This window comes from Apodemus sylvaticus, chromosome 23, assembly GCF_947179515.1.
Source record: "Apodemus sylvaticus chromosome 23, mApoSyl1.1, whole genome shotgun sequence".
In the NCBI taxonomy this organism is placed as follows: Eukaryota; Metazoa; Chordata; class Mammalia; order Rodentia; family Muridae; genus Apodemus; species Apodemus sylvaticus.
The window spans coordinates 9289710-9300159 of NC_067494.1; the positions used below are offsets into that span (position 1 = coordinate 9289710).

General features: G+C 42.3%; 1 protein-coding gene across 3 annotated transcripts in view; it reads right to left on the reverse strand.

The window, feature by feature from the left end:
• The window catches only part of Med23 (mediator complex subunit 23), a 46252-nt gene extending 36669 nt beyond the window's left edge, over positions 1 to 9583 (reverse strand). For 2 of the 3 annotated variants that reach the window (XM_052169218.1, XM_052169217.1), the window contains exons 1-8: positions 9437 to 9582; positions 9118 to 9149; positions 8860 to 8947; positions 5500 to 5624; positions 4447 to 4558; positions 3409 to 3507; positions 1905 to 2006; positions 580 to 649 (exon numbers count right to left, since the gene is read on the reverse strand). In XM_052169218.1, the coding sequence (XP_052025178.1) occupies positions 580 to 649; positions 1905 to 2006; positions 3409 to 3507; positions 4447 to 4558; positions 5500 to 5624; positions 8860 to 8947; positions 9118 to 9149; positions 9437 to 9484 (676 nt within the window). In that variant the 5' untranslated portion in view covers positions 9485 to 9582. Of the gene's footprint in view, positions 1 to 579; positions 650 to 1904; positions 2007 to 3408; positions 3508 to 4446; positions 4559 to 5499; positions 5625 to 8859; positions 8948 to 9117; positions 9150 to 9436 lie in introns of all 3 variants that reach the window. The other variant, XM_052169220.1, reaches the window with a different exon arrangement.
• Positions 9584 to 10450: the final 867 nt, after the last annotated feature.

A 10450-nucleotide genomic window follows, 5' to 3' on the forward strand; every position in this document is an offset into this window, starting at 1 on the left:
GTGCTACAGTGCCTGGAGAGTATGGAATTCTCATTGCTATGGCCACAGAAGAACCTGGCTGGCATTTCCGGGGCCAGGACTAGAGCTGAGTGGTAGACTCTTCGGCAGGCATGCAGCCCTGGGCTTCTCTCCCCACAAACACATCAACTGAGTGTGGCAGCACATGGTTATAATGCTCGCACTGAGAGCTGGAAAGAGGAAAATCAGATGTTCAAGATGGCCCTTGCCTACATAATTTCAGGCCAGCCTGGGTTATATGGACCTAGTCTTAAAAAGCCCAAACCAAAATACAATGAAAGGTGTGCCCATCTGATTAAGATTTACAAAAGGAAATAAAACATGTTTCTAGTCAGATGAAACCCAACCGTTGGAATGGTGGTATGTGAAAGGTGCCCCAGTGTATGATTTCTGTCTTTGCCTTATCCAAAGCACCTGAAAATAAACGTCATTGTTAGTTTCCTGAGTGTTACAAAGTGGTGAGCACACCTGAGGGGCATCCTGCAGCCATGCCCACAGATCTCTGGTCACTAAGATACAGGTACTATATAATACACCAAGTGAACTTTAAATGTATCTTACCACAAATGGAGTTTATCCTTGCTGTGGGCCTGAAGGTATCCACAAAGTCTGATACCAAGTTTCCTAGTAACTAAAAGAAAAAAGAAAATAAATAGATAGATGAGCAATGTTATCCCACATCTCTGTGCATCATCTATGGAAATTCAGATAATATACAAGAATTAGTACAAAGCCTGGCACAGATAATTAAAGATTAGTGTGCTCTTTTTCTTCCAAACCCTTGTTACTCCATGTGTCCCTTAGTTGAGCCAAGCTACACCATGGCATCCTTCCTAGTCGGTGAAACAGTGTGGGTTTTAAGCACGTAAGAACTGTCTCAATAGGTTAATAGAGATACAAAGCAAATACATTATGTAAAAAGAAACATTTCCTGGGTCAGCGCCACAACCAAGAGGGACAGGGCTTGACACCACGCCTGAGCATCAGTAGGATCACAAAGGCAGAAGAGAAAACTGACTCTGCAAGTCACCTTCCGACCTTTAAGCACACGCACGGGGTACACAGTCTGCCCCTACCCAAAATCAACATCACGTATAGTAACTATGTGGTGCTTAAGGATACTTGACTATGGGAAAATGAGCACATGACATGATTGTTCCTTTGACCCTCCCACTCTCAGAGTTCTATGTTCACTCCAATACATAAGTAATATGTATTCATAATATTTCAGAGGCCAGTGAGATGAAAAGGCTCAACAGGTGAAATTACTTGCTATGCAAACCTGATAGCATAATACTGAGTCCCTCCGACACAGGAGAAAACCAGCTTTCAAAGCGTCCCAACTCCACACTCATGCTGCAGCATGTGCACAGACATATTGTGTTAGCTAGTTTTATGCCACTTTGGCATATGCTAGAGTCATCTGAGAGGAGGGAACCCCAACTGAGAAAATGCCCCCATAGGATTAGATCATAGGTGAGGCCTCAAGTCATTTTCTCAGCTAGTGATCACGTAACCCAGTGTGGGTGAGGCCATTCCTAGACTGGGGTTCCTGGGTTCTGTAAGGAAGCAGCTGAGGAAACCATGCCAGTGAGCAGCGCCTCCATGGCCTCTGCCCAGTTCCTGCCCCGCTGGAGTTCCTATCTTGATTTCCTTTGATAGCACAAAAAGATATGGAAGTGTAAGCCAAATAAACCTTTTCCTCCCTAGCTGCTTTGGTCATGGTGTTCATTTCACATCAATAGAAACCGTAACTAAGACAGGAAGACAGACATAAATACACACTGACAGACAAACAGACATACACATAGTATGTGTATATAGAAGCAATACAATTATATAACATTTTGATAGGAATTTAACATTTTAGAAAATGCAAAATTTACCCAGTGTGGAAGTTTTCCCTCAGGATATAGTTTTCTGATCTCTGTGACTGCAAAGTAGGCTGGCAATAGGCAGGCATTTCGTTCTAAGATATAAGCTATTACCTAAAACAAGCAGAAAGCATTATTCTTGACCAGCTCACACAAACAACCTTTAAATACAATGACAGCAACAAAAAAGTATTTACAAATGAGTAAAGAGGGCTGCGGCAACAGCCCGGCTGGCAAAGTGCTTGTATCTGCGTGGGAGCGCTCCAAATGCCGATTTAAAAAGACTCACTCTGGAAAGCAGGGGGAATCAATTCAAGAGGTCTGTTATACATCATGACTGCAGTTAATCAGAATATGTTATAAACCTGAAAATGGCTACAAAGATCTTAAATGTATGTAAGGAAATCGTTGTCTGAGATTCCAATGCTTGGGAGGTGGAGACAGGAAAATCTGGAACTCAGGCCTACCCTAACCTAAGCTGCAAATTAGTTCAGAGCCAGCTGGGGTTACATGATACCCTACCTCGAAAAACAAGACAAAGACTGTGAGGTAAACTGCTTGACTTAACCATTCCACATGTATGTGCACACAGTCTTTAAAAAAGCAAATTATTATTTTAAAATATGATATTAGCAGAGAAATTCTCTTAGAGAATTGTAAAAATGAAGGGTATTAACAACAGAATGCATTTTTGGTAGTAATACCTTAAAATGCTTGAAATAATCATAGATCTAAGTAACAGAAAAAAGAATAACTATTTCAGTATTATTAATAGTTTAAAAAGATAAACACGTCCACTGTCTGTCTTATAATGATTTAATATACTTTAGTCTCTATACTCCTGTTATAACTCTCTAGCAGAAATTAAATTATAAAATTTCCTTTTGCAATCCAGGAGCAATGAAAACAAAAATGACCTGGGCTGAGATGCAGCCCAGCAGCAGATGACTTGATTAAAAACAGAACTGAGGGGCTGGAGAGATGGCTCAGCGGTTAAGAGCACTGACTGCTCTTCCAGAGGTCATGAGTTCAATTCCCAGCAACCTCATGGTGGCTCACAACCATCTACAGGAAAATCTGATGCCCTCTTCTGGTGTCTGAAGACAGCTACAGTGTACTCATATAAATAAAATAAATCTTTAAAAAAAAAAAAAACCAGAACTGATTTTATTTCGGAGGAAGGAACTAAATATTTTACAACTACTGCAAGTTATCAGTGTGTGTACTGTGTGAGTTATGTGCACATGGGTGTGCATGCAGAGGACAGAGATGAATAGCTGGTGTCATCTTAACGTTTTCTGCTAGGCTCACTGACCAACCTATCTCTGTCCCACAACACAGGCTATACACTGGGCAGCAGGGTGCATGCCTGGTTTCTGCACTGAACTCTGTTCTCCTATTTAACAGCAAGTGCTCTTCCCCACTGAGCCTTCTCCGCAGCTCCAGCTACTGTGTGCTCTGAAAGCACACACCACGACGACCATGGACCTGGGCGGCACGCTTGAGTTTAAATTACCTCTCTTGCTGCCAGAAGCTGCTGGACCACAGCGGAGCTTACTGTGTTCGGGATTGTCAAGATTTTCTCCAAAATCACTTTTAGAAGGTCTCGAACACCCTGAGAGGTAGAAAGAAGACAGCGCAAGTTAAACCGAAAGTGTAAGTATAAAGTCTCTGTGTGAGACAGAACAGTCAGGTTTCAGGAGTGTACACTGCTTCAAGGTCACACTTTTAGATTTTTCCAAATCATTACTAACAGTAACCTGAGAAGAATAATGCTCTATAACAGAACAAAATTCCACATGAACAATGAAAATCACTTAAATGTCAAATAGAATTTTCTATATTCTGCCAAGGTTTGGTCATCAAAGCAACTGAAGGGTTCCTACTCTTACAAAGGTTAAGAAGGCACAGCTTTGCTATGTGCAGAGATGTGTGTGAGTGACACTCTGGGCACCTGGGTAATGATACTCAGTTTGAGTAAAGAGAAAATAGTCTGAGAAGTCTGCTGTGACTAACTTAGGGTCACTGTGATTTAACAGTAACCATCTACTTGGTCACTGCTGGATAGTTTCAGACTGAAGACTTCAGACATAAAGCAGAAGGCCACACACTGGCAATCCCATGACAAAGGACACTAACAAAAGTGCAAGAAGAAAACCGCTTTGAGCTGTGGCTGTGACACGCCTGAGCTGGACCTTGAAGTCCAAGGAGACACTGCACTGCTGCTGTCCGCTCAGCTGCAGACGTCCTGTAAGGAAGGACACAATTCTAAAGAGACCAGCGTAGAAAACAAAGCCTGCTCTGTGGTCTTCATTTCACAAGACAATGAAAGAACTCTGGCATCAAACATGGATTCTGCCAGTGACTTCCCATTTCATCATAAAAATATGTTAGTCCTGTGTGTGTTTGAAAATGTTGGGAGGGAAAAACCCAGTAAGTCACCTGAATGGTTTGAGTTCAGCACATATGCAGAAAGTCAAGTTATGAATATTCTCTGCTTTGTTTTTAAAAAGAATGTCAGAAACAATCACTTCTTATAATTAGCAAACAATACCTTGTAATCCACTCCTCCAATGATTTTCCGAACCAGCTTAAATGTTAAGGCCCAAAGCTGTGTTCTTTCCCATTCAAGAGAGTCAGAGTTTATCAAAGCCTCACAAACCATCCTAGGGGAGAAGAACATTCAGTTACAAGAGAGAGTCCTACAGATCTCTAATGGCTATGGTCTGTAGAAGCTGGGTATTTTAAGTGCCATGCCAAACATGCCTCCTAAATCTACACTGTTAAAGTATTCCAGGTATATGCAACACTTCCCAATTTTTACTTAGAAGAAAGCTCAAACATTAAGTAGAACTAAAAGATATTCACTAGAAAAAAACCACTCTCATAAACTATTGGCTAAATGCCTGTCATCCACCAGGTGGTGGCAGCCTGTCCTTTCTTCAAGATGGCTGCATTACATTTCCATGTGCTTCTGTGAAGCAGGACGCTGATTCACATGCCTGGGAGAGCTGGAGGATGGCTGTGGTGTCTGGGCAGGCTTAATTAAGGCCATGGCAAAGACAGAGGTGAGGCTACTTCTTGACTATACTTCTTTTACAAACTTTTGAACTCTACCAGGCTGTGAGAAAGCCAGGTCCCAGTAGATGACACCTGCAGTCCCTGGATGAAAGCCCCGATCTAGGTTCCCAGTAGACTGAGTGTGGAAGGAGTTCAGACTTTGCCACACAACTCTAATTATGATGTACTATGAGAAGAAAACAAACACAGGGCTGGAAATGACCCACAGTTCTCAGCTCATGATGCTCTTGCAGAAGCCCTGAGTCCAGGTCCCAGGACCCACGTTGACAGAGGAGTCTAACACCCTCTCCTGCCTCCTCAGGCACACCTACATACATGGCAATCACTAACACAGATGCATACACATAAAAACAAATTTAAAACAAAATACCCTGCCTCACGAGCCAACTTACATATGAGCTCCATGCCCCTTTCCCACCTCTGGTCTCTACACAACAACCTCAAAGCAATTCTACAATTTTATAGTGAAAGGTCTTTCCGCTGCTCTTCCCCCCACTCCACCCCACCCCACCCCACCCCAACATACCTGGGTGGAAGGAGCCCAGTCTCAACTGCCATTGCTAAGCAGTCATAGAGGAAAGAAATTCTTTTGGGGCTGTGTTGGCCATGAATAAATTTAACAATCCACTGGATACACTGTTCATGAGACTCCTAAAAATTAGAAAATACTTTTATTTTGGGCCTAAAGTTACAATTTCTAAGTAACACAAATGGCTAATATTATACCCGAAAAATCTATCAACACTGTAAATGAAATATTTCACAGTGAACATCTGTAAGAGAAAATAATTTCTAAAAGACCAAGATGAGAAGTCAGATTTAACTGTGGGTATGGTAGTGCAGGCCTGTAAACCTAGAACTTGAAGGGACAGGCATATGTAAGGCCATTCTGGACTGCCTATAGAGTTCTAAATCAGCCGAAGTTATATCTAACAGAGACCTTGTCCCCAGACAAATAAATACAGCATGTGTCATGTTAATTTTAATCTTACAATTATATAAATTAAACTTCCACCATGAGACCTCAAAAGTAGTTAAGATTTTATTAACAAATTCATGGCCAATTGAAAAACTCATTTAACTCACTGTAAGTATTGTTACAGGGTGATGAAAATATTCCATTTACCAAAGGATAAGTCCAAATATGGGTGGGTAGTTTATCCTCCTGAATATTTAAATGAATTCAATCCCCATGAAGGCAAATCAGAGTCCACCATAATTCCAAAGATAAACCAACCTTCTAGGTTTCCCTAAGTTAAATCTGACACCAAAATCCATATTGAAGCCTGCCTTCCAGAGCATCCTGGAAGCATCTACACACCCATCGTGTGATTTACAATTGCCAATTTCATTTGTAGCTTTCTCTCACTATATAAACATCCTGAAAGGTCACACCACAAATCACTAAATGCTTAGGAAATTACTTTAGCAATTACATGTGCCTGGGGGGAAGGTGGGGGGGTTTAGGGGTTGAGGGGGTGGGGGCTGCTCAGCAGGCACCACACTTGCTGTGTTGAGTTTGATTCCCAGAACTTGCATAGTAGAGACTACTATCAGTTGTCCTCTGATATGTATACATGTACTGTCTGTCTGCCTGTCTGTCTGTCTCCCCTTCTCTCTCTCTCACACACACAAAAGATCAACAAAAAGATCTTTTAAAAAAAAGATCAACAAATATTTGAAAATTAAAAACATAAAATATGCTAAATATTGAAAGATACAAAGTAACATTTTACCAAGATAAAATTTCTCAGTGCTCCATAAGTGAACTTGATAATTTCTCACAAGGATAAGTGAGCTGGATCCCCGCTGGAACCTCGGTCCAGAGTTGGGGTGTCTGGAATCGGTGGGCTGGTTCTGGGAATGGGTCAGTCTCCACACAGAGCCGCCATTGGGGCTCTCAGGAAGGAGCCCAAACCTTGGCTGTCAGACCAGGGTTTTTAAGTCTCTTTCAGCTCAGGCCTGCAGCACCACCTTATCTAACACTAGGCTTATCTACACACACACACACACACACACACACACACACACACACACACACGCTCCCTAGACGTGGCATAGGTGGCATCTTTTCAGTCAATCAAAACTGAGGTGTTCACTGAGTCAGGGTATTTACTTTATCACATTTCATATTTACACACTCTGGGCTGGGTTAATTTGTAATTTCTTTTATATTGCTTACATTTATTCCTTACTATTACTATTCTATTGTATGCCTTCAAGGAACTATATTGGTTGTTGGTATTGAGAATGTAAACTAGATAACCCTCATAAGAAATAATTAGGTAATAACTGCCAGGCAGTGGTGGTGCATGCCTTTAATCCCCGCACTCTGGGGGGCAGAGGCAGGCAGATTTCTGAGTTTGTGGCCAGCCTGGTCTATAGAGTGAGTTCCAGGAAAGCTAGGGCTACACAGAGAAACCTTGTCTCGAAAAACCAAAACCAAACAAACAAAAAAAAAAACCAAAACCAAACAAACAAAAAAACAAAAGAAATAATTAGGTAATTTCTATAAAATTATAAATTGTTGGTACTGAGGAGGTAGAGACAGGAGGGTCATGAGTTCATGGCCAATCTGGACTATATATCAAGTCCCAGACAAATCTGTGTTACACAGAGACTATATCGTGTATTATACACCTCCCCTCCATTACTAAAAGAAAAAAAGAACCAGCTTTTGATTTGCTAATGTTACACTAAATAATCAATCCTATACCTGATCAATGTATTATTTACTGTATCACTACTTAAAGTAGAAAAGTAAAGAGAAACATCTAGGTAAGTGTGGTGGTCTATCCTATGACACCAGGAAGCAGAGGAAGGAAGCCTGCTAAGTCTAGCCTGGGCTATGTAGCAAACCTCTACCTGGAAAAAACAAAGAAAAATTTGAAAGCAAGAAGGCGGTTAATAAATAAAGGTGGTAAGGATACAACAATATGCTACACCACTATAAGAAATAAGAAAGAAAAAGTAACTCAGAAAAATTACCTGAAATTACCTTTCGGTCTTACTCTTAAGGGAGAAAAGTATGGAGCTAATTGCAGAACACTACGAATGGTATGTGGTGATTCTATAAAAATAAGCCTGAGACTGAGGCTGTAGTTTAGACATGAATGTGTGCCTAGCATGTGGAGACGTGTTCGGAGACGAGCGTGTGAAGCCGCGTGTGAAGGCCCCAGCACTGATGAAAGAGAAAAGAGGGAAGATGACTCTGTGATCCTAGAACTCAGGACTCGACAGGAAGAGACAGTCTTGTAGATGAAGGGCTCTGGAAACACAAACTGGGATGCTGGCTTCAGACAGGAAGGACGGGAGCCTGAGCTAGATAAGGAGCCTTTCTGGCTCTCATCAAAACATCACCTCTTGAAAATAAAAAGCTTAAAACTTGAACAGATTTCCTTTAGGATCCATACTTGGGTGGCAACTCTCTGACTGGTTCATGGACGAAGAGAGCCCAGCAGCTCTTCTCTCTGTCTAGGATGTATCATGAGAAGATAATGTACTATTCTAACGGGAACTCTATTACAGTATCTTTATGAGGGTGTATTTATAAATACTGGGCCATTTTTTGAATAGTGACATTTTTCTTTTACAAGAAAAGTTTAAATATCTGTTTCCATTTGAAAACCAATATATACAAAGAAGATAAGGATTACCTTATATAATCTAACATGGGAGAAAATTTTTAAAACATTTCCCGCGGTGATCTTATTACCTTGAACTTTTAACACAGGTTCTCCAGTAAATACATGAATGTAAAATGGTGGCAGTTTTATTTTTCCCTTTTTCTAAACGATCTTAAGAAAAAAGATCAAAGAAGATGTAAAAAGTTTTAAAAGAAGGTGTCAGAAGTCATTAACTGGATGTTAAATATGAAATGTCTCACCTGAGAAAGTCCACTCCAAAACTGCCGGAAGGCCGACAAACAGCTAATTAGTTTTGTTTTTTCATCCTCGGGGGTATCCATAAACATTCTGAGAAAAACAAAAATCACATTATTTGCTACTCGTTTTAAACGGGTACACGGCCAGATTTATTTAACTCCCCAAAACCAACTGAAGCGAAATCTAACGAAGATAAATCTACAAAGAAACAAACAAACAAAACAACAAAAACCACAAAAGTCAGCGAGCCACACACTCACCCTGGGAAAGCCTCTTCTATAATTTCTGTTTTCTGCAAACAAACAACAAAATAGTAAACGGTCTGAATACTGAAAGGGGGTAGGGTGGGAGATGTCCCCTAGAGAAATATTCTCGGGCAATCGAGAGCACGACACTTTTTGTGGGGATCGTGGCGGGGACTAACGACACTTTCTTGGATCTGGCGCGGAACCGCCATCCCAGTAAGGCGCCCATGTCAACATAGGGGGACGGGAAAGGAGCTGTCCCAGGCCCACAGCCTGGACCCGCAGCCTGGCCCTCCCGGAGCCATTGCCCTGGGCAACCGACAGTTGCACTCACCACCACCTCCTCGAAAATGCTCTGCAGCTGGGTCTCCATCGGTACCATCGGGCCCCGGCCTCCCGGGCTACCCGGCAGGAGGCCGGTGAGCCTTTAGAACGTGAAAGAATGGAGCGGAGGGGCGGAGCCACCGGCAGGAAGCCGCCGCATTCTCTGTTACTTCCTTCGTTGCCTGGCAAATGCGCCCGCCCGGTGTGTATCCGTTACCAGCCCCTCCGAAATTTATATCCCTGCCTGATGGTTCCGCGTGTCGAGGTGGCCCGCTAGCTGACCGCGCTGCTTCATCCGCCCCACCAGGCAAGTCGCCTGGGACAACAAGGCCACCACCTCCTGGGTGGAGCCGGAGCTGTGCTTGGTTTGGAGTTCACTTGCAGCCCAGAAGCACAAGGGCTGTAGCCAGAACCAAGTGGGAGACTGTCAGGAGCTGACCTCGTGAAGCAGTTGATACCGCGTTATTCTTGCCCACCAGGATCCATGTCTTCACCGTGGTAGCCTCAGTTGCTAGCACAGAGATGGGCATGTCGTCATCTTTTATTGGATGCTTAAAAAAAAAAACAAACAGAATAAACTCGTTATTATTAATTTGCAAGTAAGTGGCGATATTAAGCACATCATTTTAAAACAACGTCCCGTCATCCTGGTAAATTTCTGACATCCTATGCACCCGCTGGCACAGCCGCAAAGCCCTACATCTAGAAATCATTTTCAATTTATACCTTCATACTTTCATAATTTTTCATAATTTTTCACGTCCTTGGACTGTTTAAATTTGTTTCATAAGCTTGTTTGTGGTTCGAATACATTTTGCATTCACGTTTTCCATCTTAGACAGCCACCATTTCTCCTTGCAGTAGCTTCCTCTCTTCCATCTCTCTCCTCTCCCTTCGTCTTTTGCCTCTCCCTCCCTGTCTCACTTCCTTTCCTCTGAACTCTGCTCCTCTCCTCTTGTTTTTTGAGACAGGGTCTAGTATAGTCTAGGCTAACCTGGAGCTTGCTATATAGCCCAGGTTAGCC